The sequence below is a fragment of the Corythoichthys intestinalis genome, chromosome 7 (genome assembly GCF_030265065.1).
Source record: "Corythoichthys intestinalis isolate RoL2023-P3 chromosome 7, ASM3026506v1, whole genome shotgun sequence".
Classification (NCBI taxonomy): Eukaryota; Metazoa; Chordata; class Actinopteri; order Syngnathiformes; family Syngnathidae; genus Corythoichthys; species Corythoichthys intestinalis.
In genome coordinates this window covers 61014815-61036810 of record NC_080401.1, presented here as the reverse complement: position 1 = coordinate 61036810, position 21996 = coordinate 61014815, and the positions used below count along the sequence as shown (strand labels likewise).

Genomic DNA, 21996 nt, shown 5'->3' with positions numbered 1-21996 from the left:
CCATTTATTCCCCTCTCCCCCAGTACATTATTGCAATGGATTCATCATCTGAAACTTGATGTTGCCTTCCAGTTCTGGTTCTTTGACAGGTGAGATTAGCGCCTCCAGCTGGCCAACAATAAAAAAGCCTGACCGTAAAGTCTGCTTTATTGAAACAAAAAAAGACCCGAGCGGTGTCTATAGGTTGGGGTTGGTGACCCCCGAACCCTCACATTCCACGATGTAGTTGACGTTCAGCTCGTCCTCACACTTTGTGATCGTGAACTTTGCCTGCAAAAAAAGAAAAAATGAGACGTTATTTCTGAGGGTGCAGCTCCAAACAGAGTGTGATGGCAAATTTTAGGGACCCGGCTCCGCTTGCCATTTTCGCTCTCCTGGTGGCGTTTTACGGTCGGGGAGAAAATTTGGACGCCGCGCCAGCCAGAAAATTCCAACCTCGTGATTATATGCTAAACCCATCAAGTTTATCAATTGGAACGGGAAATATCTCGTCTTTGGAGCCCATTCATTCATTCATTCATTCATTTTCCATGCCGCTTATTCCTCACGAGGGTCGCGGAGGTGCTGGAGCCTATCCCAGCTAACAACGGGCAGTAGACTCAATGAAAAATAGGGTCCGACGTGATCGTCCCATTCACTATAGATGTTTAACGCCGCGTCCCGTCTTCGTGGGAATCCTACCGGCGCTAAACTGCGGCGAGAGAACGACAAGGCCGCTTCGTCTCACCTGCGTCATCTGCTGGGCCACGTGGATGGCGGTCCGAGTGTGTAGGGTGACGGCCCCCGTTCGGATGCGAGACGTCCCCTTTGCCAGCGCCATGAATATGATCAGCTAAAGCACGGGCGCGTACGTTAACGGGGGCGGGGTAACTTTCGGACGGGTCGGCCGGCCGACGCTAGCTCACCTGGTCCTGCAAGAATTGGTCCACGCAGCCGCCGTGTCCGATGTTGTCGAGCAGCATCTCGGCCGCCTCCGTGCCAATTTTGTCGGCGGACGCCCCTGGAAGAAGCCACTTTGAGCGATTCGCCGGTCGCCTCCCTCCCTGCGGCGCTCACCTCTCTTGCCCAGCGCAGAACCCGCAAACAAGCATCCCGTGGACGACTCGGCGATGACTCTGAAAAGAACAAAAAGCCCGGGTGAACGGTACGCGGCCGTTCCCCCGAGGCGCACGTCCGGCCTACTTCTATTGACGCCGCCCACGCATTTAGTCGAGTTGGTAAATGGCAAACAAAAAAAAAAGAGAGAGGACGTGCATTTATTACATGATTCCGTTTCCATTTCCGAAGGCCTTGTCCTCCCGCACCGCTTGAATGTCGACGTCGAGCTCCCGGATTTGTCGCCGGATGGTCCGCGCGGCAGCGGCGGCCGTGTCTCTGGCCAGCTGCGGGCACGGGGGACCCCCGGTTAAATCCGGTCGCTCCGCGGGTCGGTCATCGGCGGACGTACCTTGAAAGGCAAAACCCCGGCAGTGTACGCTCGGCCGTGAATCTTGCAGATGATTCCTCTGTCCAGCATGGTGACCGGCCGCAATTCTTTGAGCGCACGCACTGTGGCGCGAACCTCACCGCCACCCTTTGGGTAAAAACCCCTGAGAAAGACACACGCACACAAAAGCCGGGTTTACATGCAGCGATCCCGACGTGGCGTCGGTAACCTTTGAAAACGAACAACGTATTTATTGGCCCGTGGCAAATGAAGAAAATTGAATACGGCCGTGCAAGAAGCTTGAGCTCTGCTTCCACGTCGCTGTTTTAACAGGAGATGGAGCTAGTCACTTGATGCACTTGGTTGCTAGGTAGGACGGGAGGGACGAGGGACGAGCGACTTCTCTCTTCTCTTCAAATGTTTGCTGTATCTTGCCCTACACAAAGCGCGTAAGAGATGCTCCAAATGGCAAGCCAGTTAGCGCCAGGGCTGAAAATGCTATTGTTTATCACATAGTTGAAATAAGGAAATTGACCTATCCGTAAAATCAAGGTTGGAAAATTTCACTTGACGAATATGAGACCGGCGATGGCAGAATCATCAACTCAATGAGGCGATCTTCAACGTAAAGACAATATGGCGCACTATTTAAGGTGACCTTTAGTTGTCAAAAGGGAGTTTCAACCAATCCTTTCTTTTTCCTCAACTTGACTCCATTTTCAAAAAATTGGCATTTTTCTAATGTTTGGACACCCAACCCTGTTTTAAAGGATGACCCACAGAGCGCCAAACCGAGAGATGAGCGATCGACTGTTCTAACGGCGAGCCGAGAAGAACGCGAGCACCTCACGGTGACGTCGCAGTCAAAATGGACTCCGAACTTTTCCACGACGGGTTTGAAGACCTGAAGAGGCAAAGTGACAAAGAGATGCAAATCAGGCATCCGAAGAGCTCGAACGGGGCGGGCAGGCGGGCGGTCGAGCGAGCGAGGGAAGGGGACGCACCTTGATCGTGTAGTCTATTTGCGGCGCCATCTCGGCATCGGTCCCTCCTCGGAGGCACAGGTTGGAGACGCCGTCGGCGTAGAGAGCGCATGGCAGCGCCGCCTGCAATAGAAGGCACACGCTCCTGGCGCGCGCCGGTCCATCTGTCGGTACGCAGCGCGCGCGTACACGTTACCGACGTCGCCGCTCACCCTGCCGTGCGCGTGTCCGCCGTGTAGTTTCCGGCCGCGATCTTGGAGGGCGTCAGGCGGATATCGGCGGAGCCGACGGCGCCGCCCTGCAGGACACCGGCGCACATCTCGCGGAGCAGCTGAAGGCCGGTCAGGTGCTGAGGCCTGCGTCGGGAACCGGCAGTCGTCACGCAAAAGCGAGGCGTCGGGAATAAGCCTTTTTTTTTTTTTTTTTTTAACAACAACAACAACATGACAGATGGCCGCCCATCTAGCGATCAAGGCGAACAAAGGGCCGCAATTCCGCAAGGCGACGCTCCGAGCGTGTTTACGTGCGCTCAGTCACCCTGTGGGGATTTTACACAAACGCAGCTAATTGCGCTTTTTTAAAAGTCGGCCACGCACGGTATCGGGACAACCGCTTTGAAAGGAGCCTCGACTAGCGACGCTAATCCCACGCTCCGTACGCAATTCTTGGCGACGAGCAGCATGGACGAGCGGGGCCTCCGTGATTAGGTGCCCTAGCGAAAGTGAAACACCATCATTTCTTCAGTTACTGTTCCAGTTGTTTCATGGATTGCGAGTTATGCTATTTAGTTTGTTGTTATTTGACCATTTAATGACGTGCCGTCATTTGTTATTGTTTGCCAAGCGGATGGAATTTTGTTCTTTTGTTTACGTGGCAGGAGGGCCAATTCTGAGTGCCTTATCTTTACACCTCCAATATGTTTTGTATGTGGCATGTTGAATTGCAATGTTAGTTTCCGTTTGGGGGGTGTATCGTGAGTATTTTGAGGAAACTCAAGACCTGACTGGCTGAATGTGACGGGACTAACTAGCCGCCAAAGGTACAAGTAGGCTGCTTGAATAGGAACCACGGATGTACCGACGCCAGTGTTGTTCATAACGGCCTTAGAGTATAACGGCGTTACTAACGGTGTTATTTTTTCCTGTAGTGAGTAATCTAATGACTTTTCTCATCTTTGCAACACCGTTACCGTTACGGAGGATGTAAGGGCGTGTGTTACTATGCTTTGCTACGTTGGTTGAATGACACGAGAAAAGTCTGGGACTCTGAGAGAGAAGAGCGGGAGTGGGAAGGGAGTTGTGACGCCGTTGCAAACGTGATGCTAGGCTAGGTGGCTCAAATATTTCCCGACTGTAACCGACCGACAGCCTAGCCTACAATCTACGCCCACTTGAGGCTACGGTAGATATCACATGCATATGGAACTAGATGCGAAATGACAGGCTCGGCGACATTAGTAAACACCCGCCATCTTAAAGCAGTAAACTTCTCAGGAAGGCGTTGTTGTAGAGAACCTTCCTAGCGAACCTAAGTCACTTTTGATCTAAAATACTCCTAAATCGGCAAAATCTTGACTTGAATCTATCATTAAATGATGAAACAGTTTTAGAACTTTCACATGCAGAAAGTGGACAGAAGGGAACTGATGCAATAATAGGAGCAATTTTAACCGCTTCGACGGTTGATTCACAACATTAAATGACTTCCAAACATAGTAAAGGTTACTATCTAGCTATCGCAATATCCAAGTTCAGGGTAAAGAATTGGGCTAGGGCGAATTGGTCAAAAAATCCTTTCAACTTAAAAATAGGTCAATGTGTGACTTTTTTTTTTTTTTTTTTTTTTTGGAATGGAAAAAGCCGTAAATGACAAATCCTTTTTTTTTTTGTTTTTTTGAGTGAAACGTGCCGATACTTTCTGTTTACAAATATGACACCATTTGCCATGTCCACACGTAGCAGGATATTTGGCAAAAAGAAGACATTTTTCTACGGTTTGGCCTATCGTCCACACTCACGCGCATATTTAAACCTGGGTTCTTAAGAACGACGGGGAAAGAAGTGCGAATTCTGCGTTTGTGGCGCCGTCACGTGGACACTGATAACCAAACGTTTAACTGGAAACGTCACTGACTGCGACAAACTGTCCTCACGTCACACGTGAGACCAATGTTTACATTTGGAGTAAATTGGACAGGCGCTTTTTTGCTTCCATTTTTTTTCCATTTCCATTTCTTGCTGTGACTCTTATTGAAGAACGGTATTATGGACAATGGTTTTATTTTTATAAATGTACTTGAAATGAATAAAAGCGGTTGGCTGTGGAAGTTTTTTTTGTACAAACGTGCAGATGTGGACGCAACCGTTACCATTGCTCATTCGCGTTTGATTGACAGCGGCCGAAAAGCACAACGGTACCGAAAACACACGCGACCGCTGGCCCTTTGCGTCAAAACTCGTTCTTTTGCTGACCGCTGGCCCTTTGCGTCAAAACTCGTTCTTTTGCTGGACATTTTGAAATGGGAGTTGAAATCAATAAACTGACAGATTTTCCGATGAACTGATGAGGAAAGAGTTCCTCGTTTGAGCCTTAAAATAAATCTTTCCAAAAATAATCATGAATTGAGGTTACGACGAGGGAGGCGTGCACGTGTTGTCTGATGGAGCAGAGAGGAGAAGAGAAGCCGACGTGACCTGAGACCCGGCGTGCTCCTGCCGGCTCGGACTTTGGAGATGGTGACGGACGAACCGCTGATGCAACTCAGCGCCGCCGCCACGCGCAGGATCTGCCCGCCCTGCGACGAGGAACCGAGGAAGAAAGAAGGTGAGCGGGAAGGCAAGCTGAAAAGCAACACCGAGGAAAGACATGGACGCCGATATTCACTCCCTCCATGACGCTTCCGTCGAGCTCCACTGGCGGCGAATCCATCTGGCCTTGCCTCGCCGCTTGTTTCGACTTGCCGAGTTTGCCACTCGGAAATCTCCCCCCAAACAACTTGGCAACGTAGCTACCTGCCCGTGACAACCCGATGGTTATACCGCGCATGTGCGGACCGACGTCACTTCCTCTTGAGCGTCGACGATAGAAAATCACTTTTTTTCGTGTGTGTTATTGTTTTTCCAACAAAACCGTTTCTCACACAGATCTGATCAAAGCCTGACTACTAAATGAAGTGATGGGTCTCGTAACACCAATGCGTCAAGCAAGCTGACGGAGCAATGCCCGCCCGCATCGGTGCGCGTACCGCTTGGAGAAAATCACGTGACCGACGCACGAACCGCGTCGACCCTGCAAAGACGCTGCACCGCAAACTGTGCATCTGTCAACGCGACGGAGCTGCGGAAACATCTCACGGTTCCTTCTTAATTCGTGCCGTGAAAAATGGACCAAACGCAGGAAAAAGGCTAATTGTCCGCATGCCTATTTTGATCTCATCGGAGAATAAGGTATTTATTTCAATCTTCACCCAGTTTGTCTCAGAATTTCAACTCGACATGTTCCATTCAAATTCAAATGTCAAGGTAACTCTTATGATTATTTGTTTATTATTCGCATTTTTTTGCAGGTGAAATGTTCTTCTTCCGAACTGTCGAACAAGAGCACCTCCTCAATGTTCGGCCATTATCGGACCAAGCACGAGAATGAAGTTCCTGATTGATACAGGTCTATAGCCATTCCTTTACTTTGTCACATAGTAGTAACTATTTATTAGAAATCGGCAATTAAGCTATACTTGACTTATTGTCCACTTTATTTGGTTTTTTATGATGGCCTATGGCACAGGTGTTAAAGCGATTCCAGAAAGGGCCAAGTGGCTGCAGGTTTGTTTTCCAACCAGTGAAGAGGACACCTTTTCACCGATTAGATCTTTTACATGTGTCATCAGTTCAAGTTTGTCAGGTGCTGCTTGTTTCAGAAGGAAGTTGATTGGTTAAACTCTCTGCGCGTTATCGGTTGGAACAAAATCCAGCACCCACTTGGCCCTTTCTGGAATGGGTTTGACACCTGTGGCCTATGGCATGAAAAAGTGCATGGGGAGTCGTGGAGGTCACGCAATCGCAGAAGATTCTCTTTACTACTGGAGGAGCCAACCTATCCGAACCTCTTTGAACTGGCTGACGTCTCACTTCCACTGTCGCCATCTCTGGCAAAAATCAAGGCAATATGTAGAATACAGAATAAGAATCATTCAGTCTAGTGGAGTAGTGTTGCTTCACCAATCTACTAAAGTAAGAGTCAAAAAGTATGGCGTGGTAAAACAACTGTAAAAAGTACATTTTTTTTCCCAAAAAGTGACTGTAACGAACACTTTCTCCCCACCTCACTTGGAGAAATGAGCGCTCCCCGGCCGGTGTACTGACAAATGCAGCCTATCGTATTGCAGCGGAGCGCGTAGTGGGATGGATTTCCCTTCCCCGTCAGCGTGGCTGTACCAAGGTGGGAGGGAACCTGTTGCGAGTCGGAGTAGCCACTTCCGCCTTGAGAAATGGACAGCTGAGCGAACGCTCACTTCGGCGTCATCGCGAGGAGCGAGCGGCAAAAAAAGGCACGTAACCCTCGAGGAAGCGTTTTACTCATTCCGCCCGGCGTCCCAGTTTGTGCTCCGTACTATGATTCGGTATCTAAATGACGATAGTCCAGCGGTCGCCTGAGCTAGCTTTTAGCCGGAAAAAGCTAACCGACCGCTTCTGTTACCTGTCCTCCGTTCAACTCGGACCGACAATGAAGTCGGCTTCGCTACTAACGCGATATTGTCCCTTTTCGTCTACTTTCTCCATTTGGACTTTGCCGTGAAAGCGACTTGCTTTCTCTCTTCTCCCGTGGTGGTGGTGGTGTTGTTGTTGACATCTCGCCGAGGATTTGGACCCCGCCCATCCATAATGACGCCCTGAAATGCGGAAACCGAGTCCAAAACACCGGCTTTCGTTGTCGCCTTCGACGTAGCTCGTCGAAACACAATGACGGAGATGCCGGGGAGACTTGCGGGGCGCTCCCTTTGGGAACGTGTTGAGCTCGAGATGCTCGAGTGCCGCTTCGTAGGCGACCCGATGGCGGTCTCCATGGAAACGCGGCGGGCGGGCGACGGATGGACACCTTGCGCGTCCGCAAACTTTGCTTTGAAAATTTGCCGTTTCGGGTTTTTGGAGCAGCGTCACTTTTTTTTTTTTTTTTTTTTGCTTCTAACGTTCGTTCTCTTCTCAGGAGCGTCCAGCAGCAGCACCGCAGAACCACAACCAAGGTAAAAGAAGTAGGCCTGTTAATCACCAATTTTAGCGGCCTTATTATATTGTCTCATCAATGTTTGCTAATATACGATATTATTTTACCCCCCAAAAATCGAAACAATTTAACTGCTCATTTAATGATGATATATGACTACACTCATTCAAACGCAATAAAATGAAACACGCATACTATGATTTCAAAATCAAAAATACAGTACATATTAAAAACATGGCATTTTATAAATGTGTCACTTGGTTTAGTGTAGAAAATGAAACAAGTTAGGAACCCCATGCCATTTTTGTTCAGTTCTAATTGGATCCCATTCAAATCATTGATTTTGCTTCAAAGTGACTGTCATCTTGGCCAGAAAATTGCGCATGTTAGCGACTTCCAAGCCATATTATTTCTCCTTTTTTGCCAATCATGTTCAAAATGGATGTGATTTGAATGCTACCATAGTGCATCCTATGAAATAAGTGAGAAACCCGGGGCCATTTTTTTGTTCGGCGCTAATCAAAATAGTTGATTTTGGTCCGAAATGACAGTCATCTTGGCCTGAAAAGTGCACGTTAGCGATTAGCAGTTGTTGAAACTAACGTTACAAGAGACATCTGTGAAAGAAATATTGCCGCCCCCCCCCCCCCCACAAAAAAAATGGCATTTGCATGGAATTTTGAAACCCTTTTCAATGTAGTTATTTGAGGCGTCTTTGTCATTGGTATCCCATAGGTTTGGCTGCCAACTTGGATCAGATGAAATCTTTTTCTCGGGTGTAGTGCGCAAGTTGCCGTGCCGCGCCGCGCCGCTAGTTGTTGGCTCGGAAACTTGAACGGTAAGTTTTCTCCAGACGCGCAAGTTTGCTGCTTGCTATCGATACTCCCAATAGTGCCCAATAGCATTTTCAATACTTTATATCGGCGTCAGGTGATTTCGTTTTCCCTGAACTAAATGTTCATTTTCTGCCACGCGGTCTGTGAAAAAAAGGCCCGCGTGGCACCGGTCCGTGGTGCCAAAAAGGTTGGGCGCCACTACCGTAAAGGGTTAAGAGGATTTAGTTGAAGCGGAGCGGCAAGATCTCCTCTTTCTGCTGCTATTTTATTCATGAAGGGCAGTAAGAAGATCTCCATCCGTCCAATTGTGTCTTTTCCAGCATTTGGCCGCAGGATCCCACGCGAGCCTCGGTCCCTATCATGACTAGCGCAGGTCAGTTTCCCTCTCTGGCTCCTCGCCGGGAGGAGCCCGCGCTAACCGAGCCCCTCCCTCCCTCACTCACTCCCTCCCTACCCGGTAGCCGACAAGTGCTCCGGAGGCGACCCGGGGACGCCGTCCAGGGTGGTCCACATCCGCAAACTCCCCGACGACATCGGCGAAGTGGAGCTCCTGGGCCTCGGGCTTCCCTTTGGGGACGTCACCAACATCCTCCTCCTCAAAGCAAAGAACCAGGTAGGTCCCAAATCGACAGAAAGTCACCGCAAGAAATGCAGCAGGAGGTGAAGAGAATGGTCTTAAATCAACGGGGCAAAAAAAATGGACACTAAGTGACACCGGAAGGCCACAAAACGTGAACAAGAAGTGAGCCTAAAATGAACAAATCAAGTCACGGCGTGCCATTGACGGCCCCAATTGAACCTGGGTAGCTTGGCCGCCGCCGCCATGTTCATTTTTCAGGCAGGCGGCGTTTATTGACGGACCACGGGGTTTGACGGCGGCCACGTCGACGTTTTGCCTTTCAGGCCTTCCTGGAGATGTCGTCGGTGGAGTGCGCTCACAACCTGGTGTCTTACTACTCGTCCATGCTGCCTTTCATCCGCAACCAGCCCATCTTCGTGCAGTTCTCCAAGCACAAGGAGCTGAAGACGGACCGCGAGGTAACGACGCCGTCCTCCGGCGCCCCTGAGGGAATGACGCCCGCCCCCTCTCGCCCCAGAGGGCGCGGGCCGAGCCGTTCGCGGCGCCCCCCGGCGGCGTTTTGCGCGTGGTGGTGGACAACATGATGTATCCCGTCAGTCTGGACGCACTTTGTCAGGTTAGCGACCCGCCGCCCGCTTAGCTTACTTTCGTTCAGCTTAGCTTAGCTTAGCTTACTTTCGTTCAGCTTAGCTTAGCTTAGCTTTTCTCATCTTATTCGTTTTAGCTTAGCTTCATTTATTTCTGCATCACTTATCTTCATTCAGCGTAGCTTAGTTGAGCTCAATTGATCATAGTTTAGCTTATCCCGCCACGTTTCTTCCGCGGGCACGTTGCCTTCAGATCTTCTCCAAGTTCGGCAGCGTATTGAGGATCATCATCTTCACCAAGAACGGGCAATTCCAGGCTCTTCTCCAGTACCCCGACGGCACCGCCGCGCAGGCGGCCAAAATGGTTAGCCTCCTTTTTTTGTCCGGCCCTAATACTCCGACGTCGGTTCCGTTCTGAAATGGGTTGGCGGATATAGTCCGTGAAAATGGACTCCAAATTATTGCCGACAAAGGAAAATAATCCTCAGCGCCGGCGGCGACCCTGACGGTTAGACGTGGGTTTCAGTGTTTGGACGGTCAGAACATCTACAACGGCTGCTGCACGCTGCGAATCCACTTCTCCAAGCTGAGCGGCCTCAACGTCAAGTTCAACAACGACAAGAGTCGAGACTTCACCAGGCCGCACCTCCCCAACGGCATCGACGCCGACTCCCGCCGCCTGGGCGCGGCCGCCGCCTCGGGTAAGGGCCGACCGAGCGCCACGCCCGGCCGCCGAGGGTTCCGACTATTGACGGCTTCCCGCGCGGCTCCAGGTACGGTGTCCGGCGTGGCCTACCTGGCGCCGGCCCCGCCGCACGCCTTCCCGCAGGCCTTCGCCGTCCAGCCCGCAGGTCAGCGCGGAGCGCCGCGTCTCATTTGTTCTTCCTCTGGTCGAGAGGCGCCCTCGCGCCACCGAGTTTATCGCAAGTAGACTTCCCATCCGTTTGAAGCGGGGCGGCGGGGTACCGACTTTCGGGAGGCCCCCGCTTCAAAGGGATCGGCCCTCTGGCGCTGCCGCTGGCGGCCGCTGACAAAATTGCTGATACTTTGACATTGCTAAAATAATCGGTGGGGAAATAAGCTATCGTTTGAATATCGACGCATTGACTTTGATGGAAATTTCCTTCCTAACATCTCAGCCGCGTACCCTGAGACCATGTCGGTCGGGGCCACCAAAGACTTTTATCAAGCTTTTTCCGTCAATTGAAAGTCATTCATCATTAGTTGACGTCCAATCCGGATTTCAAACAGATCGGACGTCTATCGCCGCCAACGGCAGCCTGCGAGTTGAACGGAAACAAAACTAGCCGAGTGAAAGAAATCCATAAAACTAGCGGTCCGTTCATTCCGTGTCCGCCCTACCGCTTCAAATAGATTGGACGTCTACTGGCGTCAATGGCTGACAATAGCTAATGACATTGATCCCTCCCAAAAATCTAGTTCTGGCTTCATTTGGGGCTTCATTAGGGTGGCCCCTAGCAACATGGCCGCCTGCACATAGGCTAATTTGGTAGCTCTTTTCATACTTGAAATGAGTTCACGACTCGCTCATGTACTCGGCGGCCACGTCGCTACGTTCCCATTGAAGGAATCTGACCTTTTTGCCAGAGCGCCGGAAACGCGCCAGCCGAACCGCCGGCGCAGCTCCGGTGACTCGGGGCGGCGGGACACCGACATCCCGCCAAACTCCGCGCGTTCCCCTTAGTCTTAACCCTTTGTACTGACTCCATTTTGAAAGGTTTAAGGAAGGCTCACCGAAAACAAGTTGACAATGTATTCACGTCAAACGGCGAGGCCAAACAGACTCGGGCGAGGAGGCAGACTCGCTCAGAGGTCACCGTATCACACGTCAACAAAAGGTTCCCGAGAAAAATGATAACACTTAGTTAAACGTTGTCTTTTGAAGGCTCTCGCGGGCAGGAAGAAGGGTGTGTTTGGGATTATTGTCTGTTTGTGGATCGGACAGGAGGATACGGGAGTTACTGTTGTCAGGGAAACGAGAGTTGAGTGGATTTTGCCACCTCGGCGTCAAAGGGGCTCTTCGAGTTTTGTCAGTTGGATATCAGGCGTTCTCCAGTATTCCGCGTCCCGCCATTTGTTCTGAACTGTCCGGGAGAAGTGATTGCGAGAGTCGGTCGGTGGTGCGGACGCGGGCTTGTCAGTGTCCATCTTGCTCAGTCATTTGCATGACGCACACGTTGGGCTTCCGTGAGAGGGAAGCGTCATGTTTCTTATGCCCTATATTTACCCTAAACTAGGGTATAAGTGCTATTTGTTTGATTTTAAAGTAATACAAACAGTAAATACGAGAAACCATACTATTCCCTAATTGATTATATTAAGTGTGTTAGAGTAATGCAAACAGTTTGTACCTAGGCACCGTCTATCCATCAAAGTCAATGCGTTGACATTCAAATGAGGTCAGAACACCATTATTTTAACACCGTCAACTATTGACAGGGCTGGCGGCCCCGTTCCCCGCCCGGCCGCCTTTCGCCCCGGCCCCCGTCGGGCATTGCGTCCTGCTGGTCGGCAACCTCCATCCCGAGGTCAGCGCCCGTCCGCCGCCGCCGCGCCCCTGTTCTTTGCTCTTGTAGGAATTGTGACCATCTCCTCATCTGTTTGCGCCCGTCCCTGTGGAAACCTCCCACCCGGATATCGCCAGAGGGTGACGCCCCATTGCCTCTTTATTCTCTTTGGTACGTCTCCGGTATGCCCTTATCTTACTGACGTCGCCTCCGTACTCAAAAGAGTACTCGGTGCCATTTTTAATACGACGACAGGCGTGTACGGCGACGTGATGCGCGTCAAGATCCTCTTCAACAGGAAGGACAACGCACTGGTGCAAATGGCCGACGCCGCACAGGCGCAGCTAGGTGAGTGTTTGCCAGAGCGCCGGCCGGCCAGCCGGCCGGCCAACCAACCACAGCTTGACGACCTGCCGTTTTAGCCATGTGCCACCTGAGCGGGCAGCGTCTGCACGGCAAGGTTCTTCGCGTGACGCCGTCCAAACACGCCAGCGTGTCCCTGCCTCGAGACGGGCACGAGTGTCAGGGTCTGACTCGCGACTTTAGTTGCTCGCCGCTGCACCGCTTCAAGAAGCCCGCCTCCAAGAACTATGCCAACATCTACCCGCCCTCCGCCACGCTGCACCTCTCCAACATCCCGTGAGGCCCCGCCCCGCCCTTCGACTCGACCCGCTCTAAACTTGCCGCTTTCCGCCCGCAGGCCTTCGGTACTGGAGGAAGACCTGAAAGCCATCTTCTCCAGCGCTGGCGCTCGCGTGCTCGCCTTCAAGTTCTTCCAGTAAGGATTTGCAAACAGTACTAAACAACTTGTAGCTCATTGACGTCCAATCCGTTTGAAGCGGGAGGATTGGCAACAAACGAACCAACTAATGTTCGGCGAATAAGTTAAATACCGTCACATTAGAAAAAAACTTTTCGTCGTTGGGCCATAACCGCTGTCCGAAAACCACCGAGTGATCTGGAAATGCAGGAAGTAAGCCAAGCTCATCCTCTTCAAACAGATCGGACGTCTGCCGGCGATCGAGTCGTCGGTCGCCGGACCTTGAACCATTTTTACTTTGTGCAGGAAGGACCGCAAGATGGCACTGATTCAAATGGGTTCGGTGGAGGAAGCCACCGAGTCGCTGATCCTGTTCCACAATCGGGACCTGGGCGAGCGCCGACACCTTCGGGTCTCCTTCTCCAAGTCGGCCATCTGAAGCCGGAAAGTCGTCGGAGTGCCGCTCGCTCGGGAGCTCCTCAGGGTTCGGCCACCGCACGTGGCCTTTTTTTCCCCCCCGTCGCAACCACAAAAAAAAAAAAAAAAAAAGTCACGCCGCGTGGCGAGGGGACTTTACGTCCGTCCTCGCATCCGTGCGTGGGATTTTCCGGGTGACCAAGAACGCATCGCCGGGTGGGCGATTGTACATAGTTTTATACCACAGGTTGGGACATTTTTCTATCATTTGATTTGATTTGACAAATAAAAGTTGTTTTGTCCGAAAAGGACGCGCCTTCCTTGCTCAGGGGTGGACCGACTCAAAGGTAAGAGCTGTGAATTTTTCAAAATCGAGTCGAATCATGTATTGAATCCAAATTACAATGAAAATTTGAAATGTTCAAATCATAGAAATTAAGTGGGAAGAATATATTCAAAAATGAAATGTGTTGAGACAAATAGGTCAATTAGAAATGATTGAAATTCCTAAAAATGTTGACGTTTCAATGAAAATTGAAATATTAGAATATGAACAAAACAATGGAAATAAACAATTACTGTACATGTAAATGTTTAGCTCAGACTGAAATGTGTTGACGGGGAAATGAAAATTGAAATATTTGAATATATTGAAATCATTTAACTGTTGAAACAATCAATACATTCATTAAATAAGGGTTGTAATTAAAATCAATACATGTGAATACGAATATTAAAACATTTAATGATGTATTTACTGGTATGTGATTTGGGCATCATTTAGACCAGGCCATTTGGGGGCCCTAAGCAAAATAATGCAAAGGGGCCCATATTTTTGGCCCACCATTTCGTCACAGTGTACTGTGAAACCCATACATGCAATCCAACCCATACGTCCATATTTTGTATATTAATCAGATTTTGTTGCACTGCATACTTCAAACGTCTCACCCCAAATGATTGTCAGTACTTACAGTAGATAGCGCCAAACTTTTTCTAAAAGAGGAAAGAAAGGTTAAGGAATCATTTTTATTTTTTTAAGCTTGTAATCAAGTATCAAAACTCACAAAAGTCAAATAAAGCAAACTGTAGTAAACAAAATAGAATATAAATTAAACAATTGCCAGATTGCCCCCCCCCCCTAGTGGTCAGGGGCCCTAAGCAGCTGCATAGTCTGCGTATAGGCTGGGCCGGCCCTGATTTAGACCAGGGGTCCCCAACGACCGGGCCGCGGTGAACCGGTACTGTTCCGTGGCACATTTGGTACCGGGCCGCGCAGAAATGATAACGACTGCATTATGGCCGATTGATTTTGGCCTGTGCTGCTCAACACACCAATATCCCTGTCTACTCTAGATATACAACTACAGGATAGATTGGAGGTCGTCAAAGAAATGCGTTGAATGGACTGTTAGCAGTACATCTTGTTTTGGATATCTACGTGCGCTTGGCCTCGATAATAACGTATGACGTAGGTCGTCGCTGGGGTCGGGCATCGAGAATCGACGGGAATCGGTTCTATCGCTCCGATGCTCCCGGAATCGTTCCAATTTTTACATTTCGATTCCATGTTTCGATGCCCTGACCGGCAAGTGGAAAAAAATTGCTCAAGTTCAAAGACTGATATTTATATACATGTTCATTGAGAAGTTCATATCATTTAAAAAAATCGAGAAGTTAACACTTGAATATGAACCATGCATTTTTTTTACCCTGCCTCCTAAAAGAATCCAAATCGATAATCGTTCGGAACCGGAATCGATGCGTGGAACCGGAATCGTTCAATTTCAAACGATGCCCAACCCTAGTCGTCGCCCATCACATTTGTTCCCGGAAATAATCAGCCCCCACACTAGAATGACTAAAAACAGACGTCTTTGGACAGATTTTTTACGGTGAAAAGGGAACCTGACGAGTCAGAAGATGAGCCTACAACCTCGAAGAAAACAAAATCTATGCTACTTCCCAATCACTAAAGACCCATGAACTGCGAAGGAGTGGATTCGTGACCCCTATGTGAATAAACCGAGTGATTTGAGCATGTCTGTGCAGCAGTAATATCAGCTTGCAGAGATGGCAAATCACGACGACCTTAAACGTACATTTGAGACACCAACTCTACCGAGGTTCTGGATTCAAGTCATTTCGGAATATCCTGACATCGCTAGGAGAGCACTAAATACTGTGCTACAATTTCCAACATTTCGTCGTGAAGCGGGCTTCTCGTCTCAACGAAACAAGATCAGGCCTCCCGCTGTTTCAGCGGGTGAGTTGTGTTTTCCCTGCACTTAACACGACGGGGCTGTAAACAAATTTTAATGTTTGCTGTAGTTTCCTTCCACACATTGCCAGTGTTTTGACAAATTTGGCGTGCGTGTAACGTTAAAAATGAGTGAATAAAGCGATTCCAAAGTACACACTACTAACTTTCTTTAAAGAAAGGAATATTAACTTACTTTTAGTATGTTAGCTGCACACAACTGCACGCAGCTCTCTCAATTAACGACTTTGCCGTGTCATTAAGCATTCATTTACGCCATTTTCGTGTTGCACATGTATGTTTATGATGTAAATAGTTTTTTAGCACCGCTGGATAACAATGAGAGTCCAATTGAATATAGAAAAGGTCTGTTTTCACCGCCACAAAAGCTTTGGGAGCAAAATTTTATCAGGGTGCAAAATTTGACAGAACACCGGTCCGTGGAAAAAAGACCCAATTCACACCGGTCCGTGGCACAAAAAAGGTTGGGGACCCCTGATTTAGACCCCCCAAAAAAATGCTAACAAACTCACCATTTTCAGTCAATTTTTTTTATTTCTTGAATATAAAGCCAGACATGTGACACTTTGACTCCTCCCCATTTCTGCAAGTTAGCATTAAAATTTAAAAAAAAAAAAAGTCACAAGGCTGAGGTCCATCCAGTGACAACAGTGGCCAAAACCTGACCCGACTCGACAAGAGAACCGAGACCCAAACCGGTGAGGTAACGTGACGGACGGCGGAGAGGAGGTGGGACCGACGTGGCTCCGCCAGTCGGGTTGAGGTCTTGAGGTTTTTTTAATTGGCTTGAGGTTTTGTGGTTTTCATTTTTTTTTTTTTTTAAACTGGTGAGTTTTGCTAGCTTAAGCGCTGTGCTACGTGTGCCGGTCCGGTCACGCTAGGCCCCTCCTCGCCAAATAGCCAAATCCCGTCGTCACGGTTTCCCCGGGCCAAAAGACGTCCGCGTAGATTGTCACTTGAGTGGATTTGTGAGCATCGTATGCTAGCCGTTCACTAAAATTCATTTCGACCGGGACGGCTAGCCGCGAGCGCTCACATTTCATCGCCGCGGACGACGTCGGGAACCCCTTCGGCCCGGCCGGCGCCAATCCAAGCGGATCGAACGTCTATCTCCGTCGAAATGGCGGCCGATGTTGGGAGAAGGCCCTATGAAATGATTTGAGCGAGCGCCCGTTTTTCCCTTTCCGCCAGGACGGCAAAATGACCGCGGCGCACCCCCTCTGGCGACGAGAGGTAACTGAGCTTAAGTAGAGGTTAGTTTTGGCGCGTCGTGAGCCGATCTCGACGACGGCCGCTTTTGTAACGAGGCGGAATAGAAGGACGCGGTTCTCCCAAACGGTCGTGCGGCAGACGGCCGGCGTCCGTTAGGGGGCCCTCGCCGCGCAGCCCTCGGGCTCCTCCCGATTCGGGCCGCGTGGCGGAGACCGACTCGCGGGGGTCCTCCCGGACCTCGGCGGAGGCGTCGGGAGGACCCGGACGCGCGTCAGTCGGGCCCTGTGGCGGAGGCGCGGGGGCCCTCGGCGCCGTCCTCCCGCCCCGGGGAGGGGCCCCCGGCGCTGGTAGTCTCCGGCGAGGCGGCGCTGTTTGGCGCGCGGTGTCCCGGGTGGTTCTTGCGGAGGTGCTGGTTGAGGATGGCCTGGAAGGGGAAACTCTTGGCGCAGAGGCGGCAGGTGAAGGGTTTGTTGCCCGTGTGTTTGCGGATGTGGTACTCCAGCTGGTCCTTGCGCGTGTACTTCTTCCCGCACAGGCGACACGCGAAGGGCGTGATGCCCATGTGCAGACGCATGTGGCGGTCCAGACTGCCTTTCTGGTTGAAGGACTTGCAGCAGTAAATGCAGGTCAGACGCGGGTTGTAGCGGTACCAGCGCTCGCCCGCCGGGTCCCCGCCGTAGTCCTCGTACGCCGCCGCCGCCGCCTCCTCGCCCTGCAAAGCGGGCGGCCGGCCGGTCAAAAACGAGTTCCGAAACCGTCACTCGGATCGGACGTCTCGACTCTGTCAACGGCAGCCAACGAGTTGGTAAAAAGTCAACATTCAATGTCGTCACCATTCAATCGCAGTTCACCTCCTCGTGGTTATGGCTCGCTCCCTGTGTCACATTTTGATCCATTTTCTGAAATTTAGCTCATTGACTAACTGTGTGCAATCAAAAAAAGTGTAAATAATGATATTGCAAATGAATCAATTGATTGAAGGACCCATTTTGGAGAAATATAGTTGAATTACGATGACTTATTTGACTGTTTAAAACTTGCTTGGTATTTCTGTTGATTTTGGGGCATTTCAAGGCCATTTCCTCGGGCCACTTCTTGTTGATTTGGGTGAAATTGGTGAAAATAATGATAAAATTGGAAAGTCGTAATCCTAAATAAAACCAAGTTGACATCAAAAATTCAAAAAATGAATTATAAAAATATAACAAATTGGAATCAAGCAGAATAAAAAAAGACAAATGGGTGTTGCCTGTGTGCATTTTTTTAAAATCTCTTTGGCTGCCGTTAAAAGCAATAGACGTGACCTGTGAGTTGGCGCGGCGCAAATCTTTGCCTCCGCTCGGAGATTCGCTCTCGGCTCCCTGATGTTCGACGAGGACCGGGGCAGCGTCGCCGTAGCCGGACCTGAAGAAGGAAAGAAAGAGTTTATCGTTAGAAGGCGTCCGATCCGTCGGAAGCGGGAGGCTGACGGACGGCGAATGAACGGAGCGCTTAGGCCCGCCTCTTTCGCCACGCTAGCCCCCGTAGCATTTTAGCACGCCGTGCCATTCCGTAGTTTAGTTTAGCACCCGCTCTCTGGAAACGTCACGCAACGTTAGCATTAGCATCTCACCGATCTTCTTTGCGCATCATGTCTCCATCTAACCCCGTCCTCTGCACTCGCACTGACTGTCCTCTTGAACTACATCCTCTTTGGCCGTCCTGCCTGGGATATGGAAATTGAGCATCCTTTTTCTATCTCTCCTCTAGACATCTCAGTCTGGCCTCGGTCTCCAAATCCTCGCTCATTCCTGATCCTAGCCATCCCCGTCACTCCCAAAGAGAACCTTAGCATCTTGGTGTCGAGCATCTCAACGATACCGCACTAAAATGACGTCATCGGTATTGGCGAGTACTGAAAAATCACGGATGCTGCGCAACGCCTACTTTTCGAGATCGGGCTACCGACCGCCGGCCGGCCGTTCGCCCTGCCCGAGATGGCCACCGGGACACGCGTGGCAGATGTTTTGACATTACGAAAATGTTTTCAAAATCCCTCGAGAATAAGCACGGTACGTCTTCGCTCGAACGACGACTTTGACGGGAACGCGGCCGCGTCGGCCACGAAAGGTCTTTTCGCGCTTCCGCCGTCGATGGAAACGAATTTAGCGCTAGACGTCCGATCCGATTCGAGCGGGAGCAAACAAAGTCCGCGCGCCGACATCGGAACGGAGCGCTCGTCAACGACTCACCCCTCGTCGGCCGGGCCGGGCTCGGTCTTGACGGCGACCCGTTCCTCGGCCTCCGGCGGGACGGCGGACGCCTCCGGGGGGCCCGGAGGGCCGGTTGGCTCGGGCCTGCGCTCCGCCTCCGGATCGGCCAGTCCCATCTTGAGGTGGATCCCCTCCAGGACGCGCGTGCAGCGGTCGATGACCTCCTGCATCTGCAGGAAGCTGGCGGCCGTCAGGTAGCTGACCACGTCGCGGAGCGGCAGGCGCAGGCGCCCCGTGTAGCAGAAGCCCAGCAGACGCTCGAAGACGGACGCCCGGCGGATGACCGTCAGCGACACGGCGCTCATCTGGCTCAGGGACGTGTGGTCGCGGAAGTACGGCGAGCTGGCGGCCAGGACCGCCTTGTGGGCTCGGAAACTGCGGCCTTCCACGTGGACCACGATGTCGCACAGCCGCCCTTGCGCGCGAAGCTGGTTCAGGTGCGACAGGACCGAATTGCCGAAGTCCGGGACGTCCAGCTGGATGCTGTCCGAGCGCTCCATGGCCACGGGCGAGCGCCCTGCGGCTTTGCTGCCAAGGCACAATCATTGTCGGTTACGCGCACGGACAAACGGATCGACTCTTGCGACGGCGATCGACGACCGGTCGCCCTTCTGCCGTCGATTGCGATGAGTAGTAGGCGGCAGCCGACCAGTTACGGTAACTAGTTGTAATTGAACAGAATTTATAGTGGTCGTCGGTTTGGTCTCAACATTGGTAGGGACAATACACTTTTTGCTGGGGATGGGACATTAATAAGGCCAAACAGACTAGTGTTGCGATCGCAACGCTAGTGCAGGTAGCTCGCGGCATCCGAAAAAAAAAATTCTTATGTACATAGTTAATTATGATTATGTTGTATTTTGTGTTGTGTGAGCAACATGTGAGGTTATGCAGCACCACTCTCTCGCTAAACAGCTTCTTGCCACGTTTTTCTAGTTCTATAGTTTCCAGCAGAGTTCACTCCATTTCTCACAGTTAAATTCACGTTAACAGTACAAAACACAAACAGAAGGTCACTTCTAAGCGCATTCCTACTCGGGTTTTGCAGTTTAGCAATTTCACACTGCAGTTTCGTGGTATGCTAACTAATACAGGTTGACCTTTCAGTAGAAAAATTTGTGGTGTTTTCTCACCTCCACAACATTGGCGTATTTTTAAATGACTTACAGTGGCTGCTGCTGGCCGAAAAAAAACTTCTAACATCCCCTTCTTCGAATGGGGCGGAGGCGGCGGCATATTGTCGACGCGTATTTCTGTCAGGGCTGTGCGAGTTGGAGCGTTCGGGGGTGGGCGGGTCGCGTCATCAGCCAATCAAAAGCGCGTTTGAGGTGGGGGGGGGGGAATGGACCGGCACATTCAGCAAGTGAAACGGGGTAAATGTACGTTTGAACATCATGAAAATAATTTACTTCATAAAGGTAGGGTCAATTCTATCCTTGACAAGACATATGTGAAGACGATCTAAATGAGCTATATAACTCAAGTCATGACATAATGCATATGAGGTTTCTTCAGAGTTGGTGGGGACAATTTGAGCATCCTGAAAAGTTGCTAGTGTTATGTCCCGATGCAAACCTATGCCCATGTTATTATTGTATTTTGGGTTGTTTTGCATGATTAAACATCGATTAAGTGAGAAAAGTGGAATAAAAAATGCAAATGGCGCGGAGATGCTTTGCTCTGCTGCTCTGTAAGTCACTTCCTGTTGCTGAAATTGGGGCATGCACTCGATCTTTCTTTCAGTGACTCCTTCTTGATTTAGGTTCAATTCCAGGCACTTCATTTCCGGGTGTGGGTAACTCCCCCACCCCCTCCGATGATCGGACCGCGTTATCGGTGCGCGGGAAGGTCAACTCACGCGCGGCGTGGCGTGGCGTAGCGTAGCGCTGGCGAGCGGGAGCGAGCTTCCACCGCGCGACGGTCAGCTGCCGTGCCGTGTGACGTCACAGAGCAGGTCTCCCCGGCCGGCCGCTCGGGTGGGCGGAGGTTCCTGAAGCATCGGCACTTCCGACGTTTGCGAAAGGAGCTCCTCGCATCACCGGCCGGGGCTCGGCTGCCATTCGGCGGGGTCGACCTTCCTTCACGTTCGCTCGGGGGGCTCCGGGCCGCGGTGGCTCTCCGTCGTCGTCGACCTCCTCCTTGTCGTCATCCCGCTGGGAGCGAGCGAACCGGGAAGGAAGAAAAGGGAGGGCGCGGGGAACGCTGGGAGTTGAAGGAAAACTGCGCTCCTCGTTAACTACAACTCCCGGCGTGCCCACTAGCTCCCGCCCCCCAGTGACTGACGGGACGGGAGCGCTTATTTATGACGCTTTATTGAGGTGAAAACATCAAATGTGTTCATGGACGCATTGCAGTAATGGATTTACGACTGTAAAATTAGTTTTAAATCAATAAATTACACATTAATCTTTTACTGTGAATACGTATTATTTTACCCTGCTTCAACTAATTAGTCATAGACTAATACATTTCTCTTCAAAGATAACCGGTTATGTGGCCCAGTCTACGATTTGTTACCAAAATACAGTACTTGTATCAGCCATAGTGTCTATTTGTGTAGATTTTGATTATGTTAAACTATTTCTTTTGTTTAGGAGCCTGGTTATCTTCCTTTGCTTATTGTTTGACTTTCTACTTTGGTTTCGATTAATAGGTGTGGGCGTGGTTTTAGGTAATCAGCCTTTGACACATTTCAGCTGTTATGCCTACTTCAAATTGGGCTGTCAGAAGGAGCCAAGTCAGTTGAACACACAGAGCGAGGCGAGGGGGTTAGCTGGCTCAAGGCATATTTTCTGTTGACCGTTGTTTCACTGCTGCACGTTGTTGTTTAGTTCTGTTTATTTGATTAGAAACCACAAGTAGTATTGTTTGAATTCTGAGTTGGAATAAAAACCTTAAACTTTACGTTCAGTTT

General features: G+C 50.5%; 2 protein-coding genes and 1 pseudogene across 4 annotated transcripts; 1 reads left to right on the top strand and 2 right to left on the bottom strand.

Moving 5' to 3' along the window:
* Positions 1 to 129: 129 nt before the first annotated feature.
* rtca (RNA 3'-terminal phosphate cyclase) lies at positions 130 to 7455 on the bottom strand. 3 transcript variants are annotated; one of them, XM_057840348.1, is made up of 12 exons: positions 6730 to 7455; positions 5293 to 5420; positions 5103 to 5203; positions 2622 to 2765; positions 2431 to 2554; positions 2272 to 2330; positions 1448 to 1589; positions 1264 to 1382; positions 1057 to 1115; positions 906 to 1000; positions 728 to 832; positions 130 to 270 (listed from the first exon to the last, which is right to left on the bottom strand). In XM_057840348.1, exons 2-12 carry the CDS (start codon positions 5335 to 5337, stop codon positions 178 to 180), a joined length of 1086 nt encoding a protein of 361 aa, XP_057696331.1. In that variant the 5' UTR covers positions 5338 to 5420; positions 6730 to 7455; the 3' UTR covers positions 130 to 177. The 3 variants fall into 3 exon arrangements, with proteins under 3 accessions (XP_057696331.1, XP_057696332.1, XP_057696330.1); XM_057840349.1 differs by having other exon boundaries at positions 7105 to 7455; XM_057840347.1 differs by lacking the exon at positions 6730 to 7455 and having other exon boundaries at positions 5293 to 6666.
* Positions 5067 to 14481, top strand: LOC130918552 (polypyrimidine tract-binding protein 1-like; annotated as a pseudogene).
* zbtb37 (zinc finger and BTB domain containing 37) lies at positions 14417 to 21296 on the bottom strand. The gene is made up of 4 exons (XM_057840350.1): positions 20941 to 21296; positions 19062 to 19610; positions 18135 to 18234; positions 14417 to 17542 (listed from the first exon to the last, which is right to left on the bottom strand). The coding sequence occupies exons 2-4, from the start codon at positions 19580 to 19582 to the stop codon at positions 17102 to 17104; spliced, it is 1062 nt and encodes a 353-aa protein (XP_057696333.1). The 5' UTR covers positions 19583 to 19610; positions 20941 to 21296; the 3' UTR covers positions 14417 to 17101.
* Between the last annotated feature and the right edge of the window lie 700 nt (positions 21297 to 21996).